This window comes from Prionailurus bengalensis, chromosome E4, assembly GCF_016509475.1.
Source record: "Prionailurus bengalensis isolate Pbe53 chromosome E4, Fcat_Pben_1.1_paternal_pri, whole genome shotgun sequence".
Taxonomy (NCBI): Eukaryota; Metazoa; Chordata; class Mammalia; order Carnivora; family Felidae; genus Prionailurus; species Prionailurus bengalensis.
In genome coordinates, this window is record NC_057360.1 from 66,296,846 (window position 1) to 66,322,755 (window position 25,910).

At 48.8% G+C, this 25,910-nt stretch overlaps 1 protein-coding gene across 3 annotated transcripts; it reads left to right on the forward strand.

The window, feature by feature from the left end:
* The first annotated feature begins 5,743 nt into the window (after positions 1–5,743).
* FCRL3 (Fc receptor like 3) lies at positions 5,744–22,547 on the forward strand. Of its 3 annotated transcripts, XM_043567587.1 has the most exons (15): positions 5,744–5,947; positions 6,029–6,120; positions 6,714–6,734; positions 7,657–7,899; positions 8,370–8,630; positions 8,868–9,152; positions 10,169–10,456; positions 10,785–11,063; positions 12,127–12,405; positions 12,763–12,882; positions 18,554–18,610; positions 19,710–19,829; positions 20,276–20,344; positions 21,963–21,994; positions 22,067–22,547. In XM_043567587.1, exons 2-15 carry the CDS (start codon positions 6,093–6,095, stop codon positions 22,202–22,204), a joined length of 2,220 nt encoding a protein of 739 aa, XP_043423522.1. In that variant the 5' UTR covers positions 5,744–5,947; positions 6,029–6,092; the 3' UTR covers positions 22,205–22,547. The 3 variants fall into 3 exon arrangements, with proteins under 3 accessions (XP_043423522.1, XP_043423520.1, XP_043423521.1); XM_043567585.1 differs by lacking the exon at positions 18,554–18,610; XM_043567586.1 differs by lacking the exon at positions 18,554–18,610 and having other exon boundaries at positions 5,745–5,947; positions 22,079–22,547.
* Positions 22,548–25,910: the final 3,363 nt, after the last annotated feature.

Consider the following 25,910-nt stretch of genomic DNA (forward strand, 5'->3'; position numbering starts at 1 on the left):
CGAAATACAGTAAAACCTTGGATTGCGAGTAACGTGTTTCGAATACATTTTAACTTGATAAACGAGCGACGTCTTGCAATACGAGTTGTACACGATACTCAATGTCACACGATCCCAACTGAGCAAAAGGGTCCTTGAAATTCGCTTTGATATACAAGTGCTTTGGATGAAAGCATGTTTCCAGACTACATTATGCCCCCGCACCACGTTTAATGTCTCCAAAGCCCCTAACGCAGACCCACTCACATATGAGGAAGGAGGCCAGATAAATTCTCGTTGGCACCAGTAGGATGCCAGTCGGTTAACCCAGAACCTTTGGACATAAACTCAGTGGCGAGAAACCTTCCAGCAAAAGGTTAATGTGGGCACCAAACGCTTACTATTTTGGGAGCTGGTGGGAACCACTTACTCTGTGCCGTCCCCCTGGCTTTCACTTCCCCTCTGAGTAAGATATGACACTGTGGTTGTGGACCGAGGGGAGGTGTGAGTGACAGCGTCCACATCCTCCACCAAGCAGACGGGCTGCTGCCTGGGGGGGTCTGCACCAGCCTGAGGAGCCTGGGAGGGGTTTTTGCCTTGTGCCGCACACTCAGTCCAGGCGGAACACGCGTCTCAGCGGGTTCTGGAAACTAAGCTTCTGCGTGTGTTTCTGAAGCGCGTGCCTCGACCGGTCCAGTGAGACTCGATCCTTCCTACGTGTGCACCCCAAGAACCTGAACTTCCTCCCCCTTTTTTAACTTCCTACATTTGTTGGTCATGTCCTCAGAGGCACAGACAAAGCCCCGCATGCCCATTTATAATAACTACATAATCTTGACCCTTACCCACTGGTTCTTCAAATTCGTTCACCCCTGAGCCTAGGGAATACCGCAGGAATTCAAGAGTGAGCCTCCAATTTGCATCGTGGGCCTTCACACAGGGTGGAGTTTGGGGAGACTGATGCAGGAGACTTGCTAGGCCTGACGTGAGCAATTTGAAGCTAGATTGTTTCTCGTGTTTTGTAGCTCACGAGGAACCTTACAGCTCAAAAATATTCTGGTCACCAGGGCCTTAAAAAGCTTCACAGATTTCTAGTTTGACTAAAGCATGCCGCAGCGCTGAAGCTGTGAGTGCCCTGGAAAGTTACTCAGGCTACCCTGGCCTCTGTAGGGTCACCCCTGAGCCCCCCAAGGCTCCGCTGCCGGGCAGACCCCATGGTCATCCCTGTGCCTCCTGCCCACAGGTAAAGCCCTGCCTCATTCGCTCCTGCTCAAAGGGATTTCCCCAACTCTCTTCAAGCCCCCGATGAGGCTATTGAACCCTTTCCTTACTGGTGTCCATGGGGTAGTCCTTCCCTGTAGAAGCATCCACTGGTCTATTTCATAAAAGCACCACAAGCCGATGTCACCTAGCAAGGTCACAAAGCCATACGCCTCAAGGCTGTGGGCTCAGTAAACTTAGAAGGGAGGTTCAGTATGAGCCTCTTTCTTCTGCAAATGCCCTGCTCTCACTAAATCCCAACGCTGAAAGCCCACCTTGTGAATATGCCGCTCCTTTGTTTTTCTTTCTGTTCTGTGTAAGCCTATGCTCCAAATTTTGTGTCTCGGAGAATTTGCTCTCAAAATTCTAGATTCCCTCCAGGGCAGGGGAAGGTCTGTGCCCGCACGGAGACTAGACCTCTAGTCTTGCGTCCGAGGCGGAAAGCGTGGAGCTGACTTGGCATGCCTCATTTATTACTCGCCCAGATTTACCAGGTGAATCATTTCACTTCTCCCGGGATGGAGCGAGCTGAGGAGACAGCCACGTGCAGACACACGGCACGGAACCGGTGCCCCCGACGCAACGCTCGCGAAGTTATTCACACACGTCGGAAGTGATCCTGTCCGGTTAGGCCTGCCATACGTAGCAACTAAAAGTACAAAACTTCTAGTTACATTTGAATTTCAGACACACAAGGACTGCTTTTTTGGTGTGAATTTATCCCAAATATTGTACGGGACACAGTGACAATAAAAATCATGCGTTTTTTGTATGCAATTCGAATTTACTGGGGACCCTGCATCTGGCAACACTACACTTAGTGGCACGCGTCGGGCTAGAAGCTGAGACTATAACATGCACACGAGGTGTCCTCGCCTTACGGAGGGGAAGATCGGAAATCCAATATTTTTGGCACCACGTGGCAACAGCATCCAAAAGGCTGCTTTCCGAGCACCTCTTTCCAGACACAGGAAACGATGGTTGGCAAGAATCAACATCACCTCCGCCTCTGACCGTGGAATGAATTGTATTCCTTCACATGTAGAGTAAGTCTGACTCGAACACACTACATCTCAGAGCTACATTCAATCGACTCTTTCTTCTGTTGACAGTTGTGCCGGACGCAGAGAATTCAAAGCTGAGCCGGCGCCATTTCCCTCCCCAAAGGTGCTTACACTACTGGGGATATCGTCAAAGACACAAGACATTGTGCTGCACCGTCCAAGTGCATGCTCTGCAGAGGAAATCGGAGTGTCATTGAAGCACCCACGGTGAACACCCAGCTCAGATTCAGTAGGGAAGACCTCTCAGAAGAGGTGGCATCCACACTCTGTCTAATCAATAGTTTACAATAACCCCACACTACACGACAAATGGAGTGCAGTTTTAATAAATAGTTTAATGTAGTTTAGAGCGATGTAACTGATACCTCATCTCCAGACTATTGTAGGAACCTTTAACTGGAAGTGACTAAGGAAATATCCTTTAAAATTTTTTTAACGTTTCTTCATTTTTGAGAGACAGACAGAGACAGAACAGGAGCCGGCAAGGGGCAGAGAGAGAGGGAGACACAGAACCTGAAAGAGGCTCCAGGCTCCGAGCTGTCAGCACAGAGCCCGACGCAGGGCTCGAATTCACGGACCGCGAGATCACGACCTGAGCCGAAGTCAGACGCTTAACGGACTGAGCCACCCAGGCGCCCCAGGAAACATCTTAATGTCTGAACTTCTTCAATTGTCATCCTGCGCTTTGTCGTTCATTGGTCTTCCACTCATTCAGCAACCACTTGTTGACGAATCACCATATGACAGAGCTCTGGACGTGGGCACTGAAAACACAGTGGGATTTGGGATATGAGCAAGATTGTAGCACGGGAAGCCCTGCACTTTCCTTCTTCCCACAAACACACCAACTCAGGAATGGCTCACAGACAAATTCCCTTTGTGAGAGAAATCAGAAACTAACGAAAGGCTTCTATGTCCCATGAGAACATGAACTGAGACCCACCAGAGCCAGAAGGGAGATTTGAGTCCAGGGGACTCTGCCTCTGACACAGCAGCATGAGAGCAGGAAGAGAGTCCCTAGAACCCAGCTTCACCCAGGGGAGGTGGGGGTTGGCTCCTGCATCTGGAGCCGCTGTTTCCTGCCTTTTGCCAGTCTGGAGCACCAATGGGTCTAGCCACTCAGGGAAGTGTGGGGAGTCTGCAGATGGCACTGGGAGGTGTCAGTGATCCTCCCCCCTGCTCAGCACATAGGAACAAGGCAAAAATCCCGGTTTTCAGCTTCCCCCTGGGGAGGGAAAGAGTCGTAGAGTGCCCCAGAATCTCTGACGGGCTGATTGGTAGGGGTTTCCTCCTGCATGGGGCCAGTCTGCGAAGACCTGGGAAGGTGTCTTCTTTGTCTAATGAACAGACACCTACCCAGAGAGTCAAGGAAAATGAAGAGCCAAAGACATGACAAAAACAGTAACACTTTAAATTTCCGCGGGGCGCCTGGGTGGCTCAGTCGGTTCGGCATCCGACTTCAGCTTGGGGCATGATCTCGCGGCTTGTAAGTTTGAGCCCTGCATCGGGCTCTGTGCTGATGGCTCAGAGCCCGGAGCCTGCTTCGGATTCTATGTCTCCCTCTCTCTCTGCCCCTAACCCACTCGCATTCTGTCTCTGTCTCTCTCAAAAATAAATAAACATTAAAAATTTTTTTTTTTAATTTTAAGGGGTACCTTGGTGGCTCAGTCGGTTGAGCGTGCAACTTCGGCTCGGGTCATGATCCCTCAGCTTATGAGTTCGAGCCCTGCATCGGGCTCTGTGCTGACAGCTCGGAGCCTGGCTCCTGCTTCGGATTCTGTGTCTCCCTATCTCTCTGCCCCACCCCCACTCATGCTCTGTCTCTCTCTGTCTCTCAAAAATAAACATTAAAAGAATTTTTTTTAATGTCCAGAAACAAATTCTAATACAGTAGAATTACAGGATTTACCTGACAGAGAATTAAAAATAACCCCAGAAAGACACTCCCTGAGGTCCAGAGACCCATGCATGCACAAGCAAGAGCTACAACAAAGAGATAGAAACCATGTAAAAGAACCACACAGGAATCACAGAACAGAAGAACACAACTGACCTGAAACATTCAGGGAAGCGACTGGACAGCAGGCGAGACCCCGTGAAAGAAAGGACCAGGCAACTGAAGACAGGTTGACAGAAATACTTCAGTCAGGGGAGCAAAGGAGAAAAGGTGAAAAAGAGTGAAGAAAGGAAAGGGAGAGGCCCAAGAGGCTGAACAATACCCTATGAGAGTTTCAGAAGGGAGAAAGGGCCAGAAAGATAAGCAAATAATGGCTGCAGCTGCTGCAGACCTGGGGAGGGAAACGGACAGTGAGAGACGCAGGTGGGGCTGAAACAGGAAATAATCAGGAGGGACCCTTGGACCTTGAGGTTGGGGAGGGCGTCTCTGAGGAGGGTCCGGGTCAGACACAGGGCCTGTGCGTGAGCCCACAGGGGGCATCCCGCCTGCAGCTTGCAGCTGATCTTGGTGGACTTGGGTAACCGACCACTTGGACCACTTGTGTTTGTTCTTCACGCATTTACATTCCTGCTCTTATATTTTCAATTCACTGCTACAGAGTAAGCCCATGAAACCCTAAGTGCTCCCCCCACCCCCTGGACCCCAGTGGAAGCAGAAGAACCCCAGGCCTGTGACCTCGTTGTGTGGCTGTAGGCACATGTTGTAGTTTCCAGGACATGGAAATAACAAATCTTTTCTTTCCCCCACGTTTCCTGATGGTTATTGCCGGAGGCGTCTTGCCACAGCAAGAATCATGGGGGCGGGGGAGGGGGTCCAGCCACTGTCACCTGCACGAAACAGCTTCCTGTTTGTGTGCTTGTCCCTTCACCCCCTCGCTGTGCAGGTCTGGGTGGGACTTAGGGAAGCCCGTTTTCCTCATCTGAAGAGGGTTATGTTTTTTGTTTCTTGAGTAATTTTTGTTTCTTAAGTAATCTCTGCCCCCAACGTGGGGCTGGAACTCACAACCCCGAGATCAAGAGTCACATACTCCACCGACTGAGCCAGCAGGGCGCCCCGCTAAGCTGCAAATTTCCATTAGGTTTTTTAAGTTTTGTTTTTTTTTTTTTTTAATTTTGAGAGAGAGAGAGAGAGAGAATATGCATGAGTGGAGTAGAGGCAGAGAGAATCCCAAGCAGGCTCCACCCTGTGGGTACCGAGCTGGACGCGGAGCTTGATCTCATGACCTTGAGATCATGACCTGAGCCGAAATCAAGTGTCGGACATTCGACCGACCGAGCTGCCCAGGTGCCCCCACAAGTCTCCATTATTTTCCTCTTCAGCAACTTCAGCCCGGTGTATGCAAAGGTCAAAGAGGGTTTTACATCTGCTTTGATGCCTTGACTCTGTGGGGCTCACACTCCGAAACGCACACACACAGCACACTCCCCACCTGTGTCTATATCGGTACCTCACGTGACACTCAATTTGTGATAATGTAGGGGGTTTCCATCCGAAAAATGAGGACAGTGTCATTTGAATACTAGGAAATCTACAGTGTGGCATTTTCAGAGAAGCCGGGCACAGCCTCAGACAGTTTTCCTGGCAGACGTGAACCAGTGGAAGGAGGCCACCAGCATCTAAAACTTCACAGCGGCCAGCCCCGAACGACAGACAGGGAGGCGGCCACACTTACGTTCTGCGAACACAGGCAGGCTAGGATCACTTTGCTTCCTCTTCTTTAGTTCTCGCAGACCTTATCTGAGTCCCGCTCCCCATACTTCCTTCACAGATGGGACAGAAGCCTGGCTTTTGGTGAGACAGTCTTCCCCTGCCCTCTGCCAGGCCCGGCCCCCATGCTTCTGTGGCTGCTGCTGATCCTGGGTGAGTAGAGCCCAGACTGGGCTGGGGGCCCGACATTCCTAATGCCAGCCGGGGCAACCCCGGGGCGGGGGGCCAAACCCCTGGGAGGCTTCTGTCTCTGCTCCCACCGGACTTCAGAGACACAGCGAGAGGGGCCCAAAACAAGTAGAGCTGGTGCCCAGGAAGACCCACAGGATCCGGAGACCCCCAGAGCAAGCCAGGTGTGGGATCCCAGGCCTCCCCCTCGTGTCCTCTCCCAGCTCCCGGGAAGCTGGGGCTTTCTCCCTGCCAAACCACACCTCGAAACGCGCAGATAAACAGTTAGGGCCCACGCGGGCGAGGGAGGGAAGGTCTGCAGAGCAGCATAGCTCCCTTCCTGAGAATTTAAGTCAACGTTTCACCAGAAGTTGAAGAAAGTAGGGGGATGGGGCCCAAGCAGCAAGGTGGGGTGGGGGGTGGGGCTCTGGGGGAGGGGGGTGTGGGATGTGGGCCAGGAAATGGGAGGAAGCGTCAGAGAAGCAGCCGTGGCCGGGCTGCGGGGAACGGCCGAGTCTAAGTGCAAAGGCAGGAGCCCCATCGCCCGGTGCTAACCTTTCACCTTGGCTCTCACACAGCTCCCGGACGACAGCCGGCAGGTCAGTCTTTCCTTCTCTCTTCCCCCTGCTCTCCGGGCACGGGTCCTGCCCTGTACATGGGGGCTGCGGGGAGTGGGTCAACGTCAGCGGTGATACCTGTGACCATGGCGGGCGCGCCGAGCCTCCTGTGGTCTCTCCAGCCTTCTGTTCTCTCCCCCCCTCGCGTGAGTGAAAGAAGCATTTGCAGAGGCAGGAGGCTAATGCCCAGAACCTTCCACGCGTCTCCTCTCTTCCCTAAGGACCCCCTACCCCCACCCTGTATGCTCAAGCCCGAGCCACCGTCGAAGGACAGAGAGATAAAGTGCTGCAGCCTGTGTGGCTGTCCCGCTTCAGTTTCTGGTCCCGTTAGTCAGCTGCCATTTTATGCACAAAGACGATTGCGCAGGCAGCCCGTGCCCCTCCATTCCAATTCTTCATATCCCTCCGTTTTGTATTGTGTCTGACTTGGCTGGAGAGCGGACAGAAGTTGCCTTCCCCGTGAAATCTCAAGGGAAGCAAGGTTTAAAAGTAACGAAAGTGGAAAAAAATGTGTATTGATTATGAGCAACCAAGTAGGAAGTGGTTTGTCAGAGTCTAGAAAGTGCTTCTGAGGCTCATTCAGCCAGGCCCACCTGTGCCTTGGCAGGAATGTCGAGGACAAGAGCACCTCAGAATCAGCCCGCCCCCAGAGGCCCGCACGGTGTCTGCCCAGCTGCCCGTCACATCTCCTAAGCTTTTCTGAGCCCACACCAGGGACCTGAGACCTCTCCCCCATGACACCCCCCTGCCCACCCCCAGGCTGGGCAAAGAGTAAGGAAGACCAGACCCCGCCCCAAGCCGGTCCCTGGGTCCTGTCGGCTCCCCTCCCACTGGCAACCAGCCCTGGTTTCCACCCACGTCCCATTCACCTTCACCTGCCTGACACTTTCTCTTTCCTGTTCAGGAGCACTTCCAAAAGCTTTACTTCTCCTCAAACCTCCATGGTCCACAGCCTTCAAAGGAGAGACAGTGACTCTCTTCTGCAAGGATCACCATTCTCTAGCCTGGGAATACGTATCTTGGTATCACAATGAGACTCCCTTGAGAAAACAATCCGGAAAACTCCAAATAAGCAAGTCTGGACATTACAGATGCAAGACCCAAAGATCTTCCCTCAGTGACCCCGTGCACGTGCAGTTTTTATCTGGTGAGGAAGAAGGGGGTGGGTCTCTGAAATCAAGCCCCTGGGCGGCACGTCTGGAGCCTGGGCGGAGGCAGGGAACCCAGACAGGGTTGCGAGCCTGCATGTGGCTATTCGGTGAGCTGATGCCAGTGGAGAGAATAAGGAGATAGGCTGCGGAGGATCGCGCATTGTCCGTCTCCTCCATCCAGAGAGGAGTCAGTAACCCAGAAGCCACCAGGCAAAAAGGGACTCGGGTCTGGAGAAAGGTAGGGTGTCAAATTCCTCAGCTAACGACACTTATGAGGATGTCTCAAGGACCTGCTCTGAAAATTCGTTCGCTGTCCTAGGACAAGGGAGAACTGGGTACTGGGGCCACAGGGAAATGTTGGCGGAGGACGGTCACAGGTGCATGCAGGGCTCTTTCTTCATGGGTGGAAATGAGGCTTTGCAGAAAGAAATGGATGGGATATGTCATGTTCGTTCACTCTTTGCAGACTGGCTGGTCCTCCAGGCCTCACACCCTGCCTTTGAAAGAGATAAAGTAGTTCTGAGATGCCGAGGGAAAAAAGAAGAAGATATTATGGAAAGGACTTACTACAAAAATGAAGAAAAAATTAGAAGTTCTTATAACTCAAACATCACAGTATATCCAGCCTTCAACGATGACAGCACATATCACTGTACTGCTTCTGGGACATATATTTGGGGGGGGTCATGGACAGAAACTTCACGACCTTTAAAGATCCAAGTTCAAGGTAATGGCTACACTCCCATGGGTAATAGGGCTTGGCAAGGGACCAGCGTGTGGGATGGAAGAGGGGTGCTCAGCGGTGGGGATTTCATGAGCGGCCTCTTCCGAGCAGCCGTGGGAGGGAGACAAGAGGTGGCTCCACCTGCGTGGGTCCCTACCTCTGATCCTGAGGACACAGGTCCACCTCTCCAGGAGCTCAGAGCCTCACTGCCCCAGGAACTACATTTGTTCATCTCTCTAGAGCTGTTTCCGAGTCCTGTGCTGACAGCCAGCCCCTCCTGGCCCATCGAGGGGAGCCCCATGACCCTGACATGTGAGACCTGGCTCCCTCCACAGACATCGCACACTAGACTTCAGTTCTGTTTCTTCAAAGAGCACCAGGCTCTGGGGGCCGGCTGGAGCAACTCGCCGGAGCTCCAGATCCCCACCACGTGGAGTGAAGGCGCCGCCTCCTACTGGTGCCAAGCAAGGACGGTGATTCCCAGGATCCTGAAAACAAGCCCACGATCCCAGATACGTGTCCATAGTGAGTGTCTGCGGGGTCGGTCTTGCCCCCTGGGATCACGAACGTGCCTGAGAGTAACAGCCAGGCATCCTGTCATCCTTTTCTCCTGTGCTTGGCATTGGCCTAACTTCCCCGCGGCATTCTCTTCCCTCTGAGTTAGGTGATAGTAGTTATTGATCGTGTGCGGGGTGCCCAGCCCTGTGGGGGCCATAGACACGCACGGGATGTGTTTCCTTGTGGGTCAACACAGAACAAGAAGCTCTGATGACCGCACGCAGCCCATAGAAGCCCCTATGGTGCGTCCATGTGTTGGTTGAAAATTATTCCAAAATGATAAGAAAAGAGGAAGAGAAACACAAACCAGAATAGCCAGAGCAGGATGTGGGGAGAGAGAGGTGAGGCTGGAGGGACCTGTGGAGACAGGTTTGGGTTCCGATCAAGTCACGTCAGGGCCCACGCAAGCTTCCCGTGTTCTCACTTGCTCTGCCGTCCGGTGATGCATCAGAGATGCCTTAGACATAAAGGGCCATAAAACTTGACTGTGGTCAACATTAGGTTTAAAAGAAGATCATAGGCACGTGTCCACATTTCCCGAGGGTGGGAATTGGTGTGTGGGGGACAGGCTTTGCTCCCTTTAATAATCACGTACACAATCAATTCCTCAATTCCTCCTTTAAAAGACCCCTGCTGGGCGCCTGGGGGGCTCAGTCGGTTGAGCGTCTGGTTTCGGCTCAGGTCATGATCTCACAGTCCATGGGTTCCAGCCCCATGTCGGGCTCTGTGCTGACAGCTCAGAGCCTGGAGCCTGCTTCAGATTCTGTGTGTCCCTCTCTCTCTGCCCCTGCCCTATTCTCACTCTGTATCTCTCTGTCTCTCTCTCTCAAAGATAAATAAATTTTTTAATTAAAATAAATAAATAAAAGACCCCTGACTATTGCACCTGCTGCTATTGGCTTATTAACGGCAATACCAGCCTTCTCCTTGGCCCTGCGGCACCTGCCATGGAGACCCTGTCGTGTCCTCCTCTGTCCTCCTAGGGGTCCCTGTGTCTGATGTGAATCTAGAGACCCAGCCCCCTGTGGGCCAGCTGATTGAAGGAGAAGACCTCGTCCTTATCTGCTCAGTAGCTGCGGGTACAGGGACTGTCACGTTCTCCTGGCACCGGGAGGGCTCGGAGAGGAGTTTGGGCAGGAAGACCCAGAACGCCCTGTCTGCAGAGCTGCGGATAGCCTCCGTGAGGGAGCAGGATGCCGGGAGGTACTACTGTGCGGCCGACAACCTGGATGGCCCTGTCCTCAGTAAACGGATCAGAATCACACTGAGAGGTAAGTTCCTCATTCCTGTCACTTGGCCCCATTCCCAAACTGGGGTTTAGGTTCTCTGTCAGCCACGAGGATCTTCTGACGGAAGCAAGGAACGGAGGTTTGAAGATTTAATGGCCAACCAAGGAACAGCAAAGATGCAAAGTCAGTCAAAACAACTTGCTTCTTGTGGAGAAGACTGAATAGCAAGGAAAACAAATAAAAATTATCCAGGATTCCTCCCCATGGTTCAAGGAGTACGTCTACTTTTAGGGGCCTTGAATGGAGCCATTAATCTACCACAGTGTCACAGTGTCAGGGACCTTCTCTGATGGCCCCCTGTCTCCCTCAGTTCCAGTCTCGCCTCCAGTCCTCACCATCAGGAGGCCCAGATCCCAGGCTGTGGAGGGGGACGTGGTGGAGCTTCACTGCGAGGCCCAGAGGGGCTCTCCCCCCATCCTGTACCGGTTTTATCATGAGGACGTCCCCCTGGGGAGCAGCTCGGCCCCCTCTGGAGGAGAAGCATCCCTCAACCTCTCTCTGACCGCAGAACATTCTGGAAACTACTCCTGCGAGGCCAACAACAGCCTGGGAGTTCAGCGCAGTAAGATGGTGTCCCTCAGCATCACAGGTAAGCAGAATATGCTCTCAGCAGTCACAGCTAAGAACAGATTATGTCTTCTCACAAACAGAAAGGCCCCTCTAGGCTTTTGGCTGGGGTGGCGTCCCAGCAAACTGCCCACTTCTGCTTCCGCCTGAGACCTCCTGGGACTCTTCCTTGTGACCACACATTCTGAAAGTCATTTCTTCTGTCATTGTCATTGACAGCCATGTATTCCACTCAGTCTTTCTACTGGAGGCTCACAGACTCTCCAAAATACCAAATGTATGATGGCTCAGCAGATAGAAAGCTTTATCTCCAAATCCCTTTGTCCAAGAACGAATGACGAGATTGGTCCTTGCCCACGTGCTCCTCGACTACTCCCATCCCATCCCGAATACTTCATGTCTGTCTGGATTATGAGACAGCGTGTCTCCTCATGGACACTCACGGGAACCAGACCTACAGAGCTTCCTCATGGCTTCCAGACTCTAAGAACCTCTGTGGCCTTCTGACTCCTTGAACGACAGGCTATTTCATCTGTTGTTCTCAGTATCCCCAAACAAAATTTTTCCTCGCCGGAGGACCCAAGGCATCTCACATCTCCCATTTTCAGTTAGCAAAGTGCGTGTCCACTTAGGGGAGACCCCTCATCCAAGCGAGGATTACTCTGAAGTGCCCAGCATTTGGGGGCTGGAGTGGAGCACTGGGGCATAGGAAAAATGGCAGGATAAAAGAGATAGGGCAATGACTTCCAGTGACTCAAACCCTTACATTCTCTGGGTTTTTCCATGACCCCACATCACTGGCAAAAGTGTTGGACATGCACCCCAAATGTTTGTTTATTAACTATATACATGCACATCTTTACTAACTTTAAATGCATGTTGTAAAAATGAGACTCAGAGAGATTCAAACTTCCAAGACATCGAGATCATAGAACTGATAAAGGGCAGAGACAGGACTCAAAGTTAGTTGGGTTCTCCTGATCCCAGGTCCGTGTTCCTACCACTAAATCAGGCTGGATATTTCCTTTATTATCTAGTATGCATACTCAATTAATACTGCAAATGAACTGTGTTTCCTCTTTCAGTTCCAGTGTCTCACCCTGTCCTCACCCTCAACCCTGATGTGGCCCAGGCTATGGTGGGAGATGTGTTAGAACTTCGCTGTGAGGCCCAGAGGGGTTCTCCCCCAATCTTATACTGGTTTTATCATGAGGATGTCATCCTGGGGAACACCTCAGCCCCCTTTGGAGGGGGAGCATCTTTTAACCTCTCTCTGACCACAGAACATTCTGGAAACTACTCCTGTGGGGCTGACAATGGCCTGGGGGCTCAGAGCAGCGAGACGGTGTCACTTAACATCACAGGTGGGTTGGGGGTAGCTGGCCTCCAGGTTACAGTTAAGGTCAAGAAAATATTTTTCCCTATAGACTGTACAAATTCTGCAATCATCAAAGAGTTTTTGAACATGCACACAAGACTTGGGACTTCCAGAGATCGGTGCTGATTTCATGGGGGAAGGATAAGGGAACTATTCAATCTTAGATGCTGACCCTCATGTGCTGTTATTTTCAAAATTACAAATTACCATGGAGATAATCAACCAAATGGAGAAATCAGAATCCGGGAGAAACCTTCCCTGAGAGATCTCTAGCCCCCACTGACATGTTGTCTAGATTAAAAACATTTGCCACTGGGACTCAAATATAGCTCTTCCCGTGTAGGGCTTTCCAAGAACAAAGTAACCCATATCACTGTGGGAGTCATCGGGTGCTTGCTAAGCATGCTTGGTCTTGCTGCTACGGCTGCTCTGGTGGGTCGCTTCAGAACCCAAAGGAAGTCAGGTGGGTGTCTGTGTCTTGCCCTTTGGCATTGTGACTTTTGCCATCACTATGATAATTTGGATTTATGCGATGCATCCCATGAAGGTCATTATTCCCTTCCAAATACTAGACCCTCTGTTCTACTCACTGGCACTCTGTAGGCAAGTGACAAAATAAATTTCTCAATAAGGTTGCTATCCATGTGTTTAATTTGAGATTTAAATCAGGTAGCAGAGTTTGCTTCCAATTAAAAATTAGAACGGTAAGTATTTACCATTCCACCCCTGGTCCAAAGCTTACTGAGAACCAAAGGCATAAAAAAAGAAAAAAGTCTTCATTTGTAACAAAAAATAGACAACAGCCATAGACGCAAACCATAAACTCTGAGATATATCTGAATGCTAGTCACATATTGTGAAATTCGGATAAAATTAATACAGGTGCTGAGAATGAAATTAAAATTTCAGTTTCTTATTGTTGCTACTTGTATAGAAACACAACTGATTTTTGTATATGGGTCTTGTACCCTGCAACCTTGCTATATACATATTTATTAGTTCCAGTCTCTGTTTTGTAGATTCCATCAGATTTTCTACATAGGTGATTCTGTCATCTGCAAATAAAGATAGTTCTCCTCCTTCCTTTCCAATCTAGGTTCCTTTAATTTCTTTTTTTGCCTTAATGCACTGGCTACAACCTCCCATACAATGTTGAATAGAAGTGGTGGACGAGAGCAGACATGCTCGTCTTGTCCCTGATCTTTGGGGAAAGTATTTGGTCTCATCGTTATGATATTAGCTGTGGATTCCTTCTAGATGTTCTTCATTAGGCTAAGGACGTCCCCACTATTTGTAATTTCCTGAGAAACATTTTTTATAGAAAAACATTCTATAAAAAACATTTTTTATAGAAAAAATGTTTGTCAAATGACTTTTCTACATTAATTGAGACGATCATAGGATTTTCTTTTCTAGTCAATTGATATGGATTTTGAGTTTTGAATGTTAGCTTCACTTGGTCATGATTGTTGAATTTGATTTGGTAAAATTATGTTAAGAATGTGTGCATCTATGGTCATGAAAGATATTGCCTGATAGCTTTATTTTCTTGTCATGCCTTTGTCTGAGTTGATGTCAAGGTAATACCCACTGAGTTACTACTTCTAGTGTTTTTCATTCTTTTTCATATTTCCATAGGGTATCATTTTCTTCCTGCCTGAAGTACTTCTTTCTTTTTCCTTGTTTATTTATTTTGAGACAGAGAGAGAGAGACTGATAGAGGGAGAGACAGAATCCCAGGCAGGTTCTGCGCTGTCAGCACAGAGCCTGAGGCAGGACTAGAACTCACAAACCATGAGATCATGATTTGAGCCAAGGTCAAGAGTCAGACACTCAACCAACTGAGCTACCTAGGCGCCCCACTGCCTGAAGTACTTCTTTTCACATTTATTACAGTATGGGTCTGTTGGGGAACCTGACTGATAGTGTTGCTAAAGTCTACTCTATCCTTACTGATTTTCTACTTGATCTATCAACTACCAAAAGAGGGGTATTGAAATCGCCAACTATAATTGTGGATTAGCCATTTCTTCTTGCATTCTATTAGGTTTTGCCTCAGGTATTCGGAATGTCTTTTATTAGGTGCATTGTTTGTGTTTTTGATGAAATGACTACCTTATCCTTGTGAAATGATAACTTTATCTCTGTTAGTATCATTTACTCTGAAATAGTCTTTGATATTAAGGTAAGTACTATTAACATGGTATTTCTCTACCCATCTTTTTACTTTTAATCTATTTGTGCCCTTATACTTAAAGTATTTTTTTATAGATAGCATAGAGTTAGTTCTTGCTTTCTAATCCAATACGTCAATCTCCACCTTTTAACTAAAGTGTTTAGACCATTTACATTAATGTGATTGTTGATAAGGTTAGATCTAAGTCTGTTATTTTGCTATTTGTTTTCTATTTGTCCCATCTGTTCTTTGTTTTCTTTTCTCTTTTTTTCTACCTTCTTTTCGAACAACTGAGTATTTTTTATGATTCCATTTTCTTCCTTTATTGGTTTATTAACTTTATAATTCTTTGTTTTGTTTACTTTATTGGTTGTTTTGGGTTTATAGTATAGCTATTTAACTTACCACAGTCTATCTTCAAGTGACATGGGATCATTTCACATATAGTATAAGAATATTACCATTGTGTCCTCCATTCCTTCCTTCCTAGCTACATTAACGTTATTTTTGTAAATAATCACTTACCTGTTAAGTAGACTTAAGTATAATTTAAGAATCTTACATATTGAATCAAGTAGTTACCACTTCCAATGTCCTTCATTCCTTTTTGTATCTCCATATTTCCATCTGGTATCATTTTCTTTCTGCCTAAGAGACTTCTTTTGACATTTCTAATAGTATGGGTCTGCTGGTGATGAATTATTTCAGCTTTTACATGTCTGTAAAAGCCTTTATTTTGTATTCCTTGTGAAAGACATTTTTGCTGGCACAGAATTATAGGTTGAGAGTTTTTTCTTCTTTCAGTATTTTTTTTAAAATTTTTTTTTCAACGTTTATTTTTTTTTATTTTTGGGACAGAGAGAGACAGAGCATGAACGGGGGAGGGGCAGAGAGAGAGGGAGACACAGAATCGGAAACAGGCTCCAGGCTCCGAGCCATCAGCCCAGAGCCTGACGCGGGGCTCAAACTCACGGACGGCGAGATCGTGACCTGGCTGAAGTCGGACGTTTAACCGACTGTGCCACCCAGGCGCCCCCTTTCAGTATTTTAAAGATGTTGCTCTACTGTCTTCTTGTATGCATTGTTTCTGACAAGAAATCTGCCTTCCTTCTTTGTTCTCCTGTGACTGCGTTTTTCCTCTCTACATGATTTTTCATGGATCAAGGATTTTTGAATTAATGGACTCTTTTATCCAATGCCTTGGGTGCCTGTAGAGTTTCAATACTTTGTACTTTGGATTTACTATAACCTTACTTTCTGTCTGCCACTCTGCTTGGCATAAAATGGCATTTCCTTTTCTATCAGGCCAAATGTTTCTGTTCTCCTTCTCTTAGGGCTCATACTGAAAATCAAGCAAACAAACAAAATATTTGGATCTAACTTTAATGAAAAAGTTTACATATTTTTCTTAATGATGCTGGTCAAGCATTGTCCTTTTACCCTTCTTTTCATGTCAATCAATGAGCCTCTGTCCTGTTCTTTGTATGAAAAATAACACCAACACTTTATGACTGATATTTAAATTTTTTTTAACGTTGATTTACTTTTGAGAGACAGAGAGAAAGCACGAACAGGAGAGGGGCAGGGAGAGGGAAACATAGAATCGGTGTGAGAGTGGGAGACACAGAATCTGAAGCAGGCTCCAGGCTCTGAGCTATCAGCACAGAGCCCGACACGGGGCTCGAACCCACAAACCCATGAGACCATGACCTGAGCCAAAGTCGGACACTTAACCGACTGAGCCACCCAGGCGCCCCTTATGACTGATATCTTAAAGCTACCTAGTATTTTCATAAATAACATTACCTATAAAACTACACGTGTATATCATTTTTAAAAATTTTTTTTAATGCTTATTTATTGAGAGACAGAGCATGAGCAGGGGAGGGGCAGAGAGAGAGGGAGACACAGAATCCCAAGCAGGCTCCAGGCTCCAGCTGTCAGCACAGAGCCCGACGTGGGGCTTGAACTCGCGAACCACGAGATCATGACCTGAGCCGAAGTCGGATGCCCAACCGACCGAACCCCCCCCCCCAGGCGCCCCTCATTTTTCTTAATATATAAGGAGAATAAGAGCACTAACACCAACAGTACTCATCATAAAATGTGTCATTCATTTAGAGCCCACTAAATGAAATTTTACAGCTTGTCTACTTCTCCCAATCGTTCCATAACTACATTCAATCCAATCAATATTATTATCACCATATTAGAGTGAAAAATGAGGCTACTTCATAAGTGAAGTCATCTTTCCAAGTTCACGTATCTATTAAGCATCAGAGTTAGGGCTCACCTGGGGATCTCCCTAGCCCTTGACTCCATGTTCTCTCCACTGCACCCTGGTGACTTATGGAAGGCTGGTTACACATCCTATTTTCCCTGCTTTTTTGATCTCATCACCTATGTGGGTGGCACTTATTAATTAGTAACATACTACAAGTGCAGACATTGAAACCTTACTGCCGAAGTTGATAGTGTTCAAAACACCAGCTGGTTCAGTCGGAGCAACAGCAAACAACACACGGGAGGCAAGATTAGCACTCATCACTTCATGTGCTCCATGGGGACAGGAGCCCAAGAGTTTCTGACCTCCAGATCTAGAGGAGGTGTTGTTTTACATAGCGAGCTCAGTGAGAAATTCTGACAGTCCACCAATCAGGGGGCATCTGCCTTTCTCATTGCAAAATCTGGCTGACTGGCTGTGCCTCCCTCACAGCAAAGTCTTCCTTCTCATTATCCATCAGTCTTCTCAGGGAGGAGCTCAGCCCTTGCAAACTCTTCTAAAAGAGAAGAGCTCTGCTCCTTAAGCCTGAGCGTACCCAACCCGTTACCAAAGGCGATGACAAATGTAATGACTCTACGATTGAGCCGCCTGGATGAAAATTCCAGTGTCACTTGCCAAATACTTGCTATATGGCAAGTAAATTAAGCTCTCCAAACCCTTTCTTTGTGGTCAACATAATAGAATCTACCATTTTGGGGCTATCTACGTAAGCTCTTAGTACTGTGCCTGGCCCATAAATCTTCAGTGCTATTAGCTTGTGTTATGTAAATAGCCACCTTCTGGGTCTGTTTTCTGTTTTAAAAATGAAGAGATAAACTGACTTACAGATGCATCGTGGGACTTAGCTAACCTCCCCGCAAGGGAGGACGTGGGCTGTTGACTGATGTAAACTGCAATTGCTCTAAGGAGGGAGACTTGAGCCGGGATCACGAACCTCCAGTTCAACTCAGGGTTTGCAGACATCAGTCAGTTATTCTTCAGGAGTGTGTTTACTTGGGGCAATAACTCGTGGTCTGTAAGCCCGGTGAGACAGATAGAGAGCCACAGATAAATAGGCAAAGGTCAGAGATGGGAAACTGGGAGGAGTCTGGCATGGGGGCAGGCCAAACAGATTTCAGTATTTCAGTGATGATGGAAAACTGCCATATTTTCAAGGCCGATGGAGTAGCCTTCCAGATTACGTTTACATGTAATCACCTATTACAAAATTGTCAACTTGTCTTTTTTTTTTTAGTCCTCAAAGTGCATGCTTCAACTTGCTCCGTTGTTTAACAAATCTTTACTGAATATTTTCGACATTCTAGCCACTGAGAATACAAAAGCAATTAAGACAGCTTGCAGCCTCAAGTAACACACTCTTTCATGGTGGAGAGATCAAGGGAAACGTACAAATGGGTAATTACCATCCAATACAGCGATTCCAATATTTCAGGGTTCTCCATGTGTGGAGAGAGAGGTCATTTCATACAGCTTGCTGGGACCAGGCAAAGTCCTGGAGGAAGAAAGATAAGTTGGAATCAGCCAAGTGAAAGAGAAAAAGGGGTGTGGAGAAAACAGTATGTACCCACAGTGGTTGGGTCTGCCAGGGCCCCAGGGACAGAGTTCTGAGCTTGTTATGGGGGCCCTACTGATTCACGCCGTGGGGAACTCTGTCTCCCGGTCTCTGTCCCCCAGGGCCACAGACAGGACAGAAAAGAGGAAGTGAGGAAGCACCAGGCCCAGAGTTAAATACTAAGTTGTCTCTCTTGTGCTTGCTTGGCCATACCTCCTTAGAGTGCACACTGTTGTTACTCGGTATGATTCTGGACAAATATCTTTCAAGATCCCACCTTCCTCACCTGTAACACGACGTGGAGGGTGGGGCCAGATATTCCTTAAGATCTACTGTAGCTGAGATCTAGAATGAATCTGATTCCCAGGAAAGGACATTCTAAAGTAGGGCACATTACTGACACAGCTCACCCGCCATCAGCGATCCTTTGTTTTTCTGGAGGGGTTTCGGCCACTGAAGCACCCAGGTGAGGTCTCTGCTTCTTGTGCTGACAACATTTGCATGATTTATTTACACCCACAAGATAGGGGCACAGAATTATGTGCATTCAAAGATATTTGACTGGACTTCTCATTAACCTTTTCAAATTCTCATGAAATCCATAAATGGGATTCACGAAAGCTGCTTTCAGTCGTATTTGTGGATGCTACTCAGACCTACGTGTCATTTGCTTATCCATGTTAATCTATTTCCTTAAACGTGTTCTGGCAGAGAGCTGACCACTGGCTCCTTAATGGCACCCTCTTTCGGCTGCGCCTCACTCTTTCCCCAGCTCATTCCTCCAGTACGCAGTCACTCAGCACATCATTTTTGAGTGCTATCAGTGTTAAATTCATAATATTTATCACGGAAGGAAATAAAATTGGGGGGAAAAAAACAACCCTTTTCCCGTAGAGCCTTCGGGCTACCTTATAGGAAAGGTAGATCATTGTAACACAAGCTGGAACATTGAAAGGGACCTTTTACAAAAGACCAAGGTCAGATTCTATGGGAACGCCAAAGTCTTTGTGTGTCAACGTCTAAGCATTTAAAATTTTGAGAACAATAGAAAGTTAGGCGAATACTAGTGTTTCGTGTGTCGGAAAGACCTTGAGACGGTGCACTTTCGCCCTCTGACCTTGCCTCCGTCCACCTTTTCTGCAATGCGGCCTTGGGTTGCATCTGGCATCACGTGCCTTCTGGGTTTTCTTGAGGGAGCCACGCAGACTCTGGCTTCCCTGAGACTCGGTACGATCCGCCAATGCTTCTGTCCCTTGTGCCTCTCCCCGTCTGTCACAGGGGCAATCCCAAGGAACATCGGGAGCGTTCCTGGCCCAGACCCTCCAGCACAGGCCCTCCACGGCCCACCCAGTCTGAGCCGGCCAGCCCTAATGGAGCTACAGCCCTTGTACAGCAACGGTGAGGGTTCCCCAAGGAGCTCAGGGCTCCAGGGACGAGCCAGGCTGGGAGGACAGACTGAGCGACAGCCCGTGGCCGAGCCACATGCCATTTAGTTTTAAAGTTTATTTGTTTGTTTTGGGAGAGAAAGAGCACACGGGTAGGGGAGACACAGAGAGAGAGAGAGAGGGAGGGAGAGAGAGAATCGCAAGCAGGCTCCACACCGTCAGCCCAGAGCCCGACATGGGGGCTCAACCTCATGGACCGTGAGATCATGACCTGAGTTGAAATCAAGAGTCGGGCGCTTACCCGACTGAGTCACCCAGACACCGCAGAGTCACATTCAGTTTTAAAATGACATTCCTGGCACTGTGTCCGAGACAGAAGGCGGTTATGAACTTGGTGGCTGAGAAGAATCTAGAACGTGGGCTCTTGACTACAACTGGCTATGGTCTCCTCTCTCACAGTCAGTCCTGGCGATGACGACCTGGTTTATTCCCAGATCTGGAGCAGACAGCACAGAGAAGGAAGTCCAGGTGAGACCTCTTCGCGACATGCAGAGGGGAGGCGGCAGGCAGCGTGTGAGCGGATCCTCAAGGGGCCTCTGGTCAGGCCACCCGAGTAGTGCGACACGGAAGGCAGGCATCGCCTGTTCCTCTCGTGCTGCTGTTATAGGACTGCGTCCCTTCCCGCTTGCCCGTGTGCACTGCCACCGGAACCCCATAAAGTCTGAGGACAGACGCCGTCATTTCTTACTAATGTATCAGTAGCATCTAGTTCAATGCTTAGAAAAGTGTGGGCCTCTTCAAATATTTTTTGAAAGGACGCATGGCCAGCAATTGCTTGCATAAGCCGCTCATAACCTAAGGTGTAGACGATCATCGTTCTCCTAACTGGTCTCTTTATTCCTGATCTCCTCCCCGGGCCCCCGGCACTCGGTTTCCAGCACGATCCCTCTGAGATCCCACGGCCGATCACACCCTTCCTAGAATAACTGCCTCAGCGGCTTTTCGTTCCAAAGCCAGACCCTTGCCCCCCGCCTCCTCGAAGCTCTGTTCTTGCTCTCGCCTTGCAGACCCTTGCTGTTTTCCTTATCAAACTGGGCTGTCACATGCTTCGGTGCTCACGTGTCTGATTTGTCCTGGAATGTCCCTACCCCCACCTAGTGTACCCGGTGAGCCCTGCTCCCATGTCAAGACATAGTTCAGGTTTGTCTGAGAAACTCGGGGTGCCTCTGTCAGCCCTCCCTGTGTCCGGCCTCTGCAACAGCAACAGAGTAGAGTCTGTACCTCGGTCTTGGTGTGCCTAATACTCGATGCGTTTCTTCCACGCCTGTTTATCCCCCCTAAAAATTATAGGCTCTTTGAGCATACGGGCTGAACCTGTAGTCATTTCTCTGCCCTTGTGGCTCACCAGTGCTTAATAGAAGGTCATTGTGGGGGCGCCCGGGTGGCTCAGTGGGTTGAGCGTCCGACTTCACCTCAGGTCATGATCTCACAGCTCGTGAGTTCAAGCCCCACATTGGGCTCCGTGCTGACGGCTCAGAGTCTGGAGCCTGCTTCCAATTCTATGTCTCTCTCTCTCTCTCTCTCTCTTTCTCAAAAATAAATAAACATTAAAAAGAATTTTTTTTAAAAAGGTCCTTGCCCACTGAGCATATTGGCTGAATAAATACAAGAAAGAGATCCTGAGGACCCCTTGGAAGGATAGAAGAGACGTACACACTGAGTTTTCTTAAGGCTTCACCGCGAATCTCCACTGGGAATTTGCCGTGTGGCCTTAGGATGCCAACCCCCTCTCCAGCCTCCTCCACTTTCCCGGCACAGACTAAACCACACGTGCCACCTTCCCCTAACCAGCGTGTCCATAGAGGCCCTGAGTGGGGCTGGGATGGGGGCAGGGACCCACTTTGCCGGAGCGATGAGCAGTGGAGAAAGAAAGAAACGCCGGGAAGCCACTCTGGGCATTTGGTGGGCAGGGGAAAGGCTTTATCAGTGTGTGGGGAAGGGATGCTCTGTCTGAGGCTGGGAGGAATCCAGCAGAGCCAACAGTCAACAGCTCAGGCAGCAGAGGAAAGACTTAAGTGCATCACGAGGGGGTTGTTAAGTTGTCACCCACAGTCTAATACTTTTCTTTCCTCCTCCCACCCAACAGCACATTCACCAAGGACGCATCAGAAGGGTGAGGTAGGTCCCCTTTTCTGGCTCTCTCTCCCTTCTGTTCTTCCTCACCCGTCCTTGGGTACTTACTGTTTGTAGGTTTTCCACCAGGAACCTGCAATCATCTATTCAGAGGTGAAGAGGGCAGACCCCGACCACCCTGCACGGCAGGACCGTGAGGAGGCCGCAGAAGGCTATGAGAACGTCCCATGCACGTCGCTGGCCTTGGACCACTAGCCCCATACCCAGAGCGGCCCCCAGATACCTTCTCCCCATTCTCTGCAACCACTCACCTTCCGTCTGGGAGGCTGGGTGAAAGATCCTTCCCACTCCTCCGTGCCTGAGTCTGGGTGTTCTGTGGGAACAGAAGGGGCAGCATTTCAGTAAATGCTGCACGTTTTCACAGTAGAGACACACGTGAAGGCAGGGCGGTTGGGCCTTCACCTCCTGGGCCCGAGGAGCAGAGGAGGAAGGAGGGATCGTCTAGCCGGGATCACGAGGTCACAATCAATGGCCACGTGTTCCAAGCGTGATCAAAAGCCTTCAATGCACCATCTCTGAATAAACAGTTTGCCCCAAACACCTTGCTTCCTTTTTTAGGTAGATAGATGGTAAGTGATGATGCTGATGCTGATATTAATGAATAAGACTCGGGGGCACCTGGGTGGCTGAGTCGATTGAGGGTCCGACTTCGGCTCAGGTCATGATCTCGCAGTCTGTGAGTTCGAGCCCCGCGTTGGGCTCTGTGCTGACCGCTCAGAGCCTGGAGCCTGCTTCAGCTTCTGTGTCTCCCTCTCTCTCCCTGCCCCTCCCCTGTGCATGCTCTGTCTCTGCCTGTCTCAAAAATAAACGTTAAAAAAAATTTTTTTTTAAATGAATAAGATTTGGGGAGGCCTGGGTGGCTCAGTTGGTTGAGCGTCTGACTTCAGCTCAGGTCATGATCTCACAGTCCATGAGTTCAAGCCCCACGTCGGGCTTTGTGCTGACAGCTCAGACCCTGGAGCCTGCTTCAGCTTCTGTGTCTCCCTCTCTCTCTCTGCCCCTCCCCTGTGCATGCTCTGTCTCTGTCTCAAGAATAAATAAACATTAAAAAAAATTTAAAAAAAAAGATAGAAGCAGGTATGGGACACACACCCCAACCCACACAGAGTCTGTGGTCTTCAAGACCCTTCCTCTCTCACAACATCAAACTTCCCCCGTACCCGTAGCAGCTGAATTCCACCATCTAATTGTTCAACATCCACTACTTGGAGGCTCCGGAGGCCTGACCACCAACCCCGGAACCCCAGTGGAGCTGGCGACTCTCACGACTCAGCAGGCGAAGCCTAGTGCCGCCCCGGAGCCCGCATGGCCTGAGCCGGCAGAGGAGGGAGGGGGCACGGCAGTCCTGGGCCCACGGAAGACACCCTCCCTCTGCCCACCAGCTCCCGCTCGATTCTTCCAGGGCCTAGCAAGCACTGAGTGTCTACCACTGAAGAAACATTGGACACGTGTGGGGGATAAGTTGAAGGATTCTCTGAGCTTGCACCAATGGGTTAACAAGGCTTGGGGCGGAAAGCCGCTTCCACAGGACGAAAGCGTCTGCGAACAGGTAGAGGCAGAGGGCCGCCACCGCAGGGCAAAAGTGTCCCACGTTAGCCAGCGAGAAAGATGGCTCGTTAAGCCTGAGGCGGCATGCCTCACTTATCTTAGTCCCTAGAAAAGTTAAGATAAACAGAAACGGTGCCTGAAGTAAAGGGCCACCTGCTGGGCGCCCAGATGTCCATCTGTCTTGACCCTAAGCCCTAACACCGCATACCTTTGAAACCCCTTCTCTCTCACACACGTGAATTAACAATTACTGTTTTATCGTTTCTTTCTGCACATCCATCACGTATGTAAGCCTTCTGACCCTAGTAAATACGGAGCGAGGACCCTTACTCGGGGTTCTTGTCTCCGCCCGGACATTAGCCTCCCTTGTTATCATTTCTGCATCCGCTCTCTTGCTGGACGAGAGAGAACTCCAGACTCAAAGTCTGCAACAAAAAAAGCATGCCATGTGTGCTTAAGTCTCTGGAGAAGGGGCAGAGTCGCTTGGAGTCACTTGTGTTCATAAGGGATAGCTGGAGTTGTTAGCCTGTATCACCTGGGGTGACGCTGAACTGTTCGCAAGCACGAAAACAACAGGCCTTAGCAAGCTAGCACACTCACTGATGACGGCTGTGTATGAACTGATACAAGTTATGGGCAGCGTGGATTTTACACCCCCCTTGTTTATGACGTTAAGTAAACAGCACAGTGACGCTTTGCAAACCTTTGAAATAACTCAAGAATACAAAGTAATAAGTGTATTTCAGATGTTATTCTTTTCCCCCCCGCGGGCGTCGGAAGCTTGGACAACAGGAAGTGTAACAGACAGCAAAATGCAGTCCAGTCTGAGGTTTCAATCTTAGCCTTAGGAAATCAGCTGGCGAGCTAATTTGCTGAGGGACAAAAGTGATGTCCTTCGTAAAGAGGAAATACATATTTAAAAAAATTTTTAATGTTTATTTTTGAGAAAAAGACACAGCATGCAAGCAGGGGAGGGGCAGAGAGAGAGGGAGACACAGAATCCAAAGCAGGCTCCGAGCTGTCAGCACGGAGCCCGACGTGGGCTCGAACTCATGAACCGTGAGATCATGACCTGAGCCAAAATCAGACGCTTAACCGACTGAGCCACCCAGGCACCCCTCTTTTTTTTTTTAATTTTCTTTTTTAAGTTTTTTCTTAAGTAAGCTCTACACCCAACATGGGGCTTGAACTCATGACCCTGAGATTGAGTCACATGGCTCCACCGAGTGAGCCACCCAGGTGCCAGGAAATACATATTTTTATCATGAAAGGGGAACTTGATGCCTTATTTCCATATCATCAGATACAAAATGCTATCTAGAACGTATGCCCGGCCTTTAAAGAGAGCAAGAAATCCGGGTGAAATCTGTGTCTACGCTTCGATCTTGCTCTGAATCCCCCCCAACTTTGGGCTGCAGGAAGAATAAAGCCATATAAGGAAGGCAGGACATGCCATGAGGTGCCAGCTGTGGGAAACCCATCTAAAAGAGTGGTGACAAAAGGGAGCATCAAGGCAGCATCCCGGGCCCAGTAAGAGTCACTCTCCAGGAGGGCGTGTCCACAGTGTGAGTACCCACCATGATGACAGCCACTCAAGCAGACAGGATCAGCAATGCCAGCGAGACATGAGGACGGCAGGGGGACAGAACAGTTCTGAGGGGATGCAGACCTTCCTTCCAGAACCCCTTGTCCAGGTCCTCAAACTGAGGACCAACAGTACCTGTGAGCAGTCAGGGAGACTCTGAGGAATGTTTAGGAGAACATCCAAGAGGAAATCATGTGTCCAAGCAGTCAAGAAGATAACGTGGGAGACATCAAGATTTAAGACATTATTTTCATTCTTTGCATTATATTGATTTTATTTATTTACAAATGTCTTGAAGAGTAATTTATACACAATAAATCACATACCTAAAGTATACAATTCGATGTTTTGACAGTTGTATACATCCACAAAACCACCACCACAATCAAGATCCCAAACATCTCCCTCACTGCCCAGGGCATCACGAGATGCTTCCTAGCACCTCAGATTAGAGCGTATTTTTCTAAAGTTTTACATAAATAGGATCATATAGTATATACTCTTTTGCACCTGGCTTCATTCCCCAAGCAAAAGAATTCTGAGATTCATTCGCATTGTTTCAAATTGCCACAACACATTCCTTTTTGCTGCTGAATAATATTCCACTGTGTGGAATATTCCATTCGTTGTCTGTTCATTCATTGTCCATTCATGTCTGTAAATGGACATTTGGACTGTTTTGTTCTTCATTATGAAAAATAAACCTGCCATGAAGATTCACGAACGAGTGTTTGTGTGGACGTGTTTCCGCGGCTCGTTTGTACACAC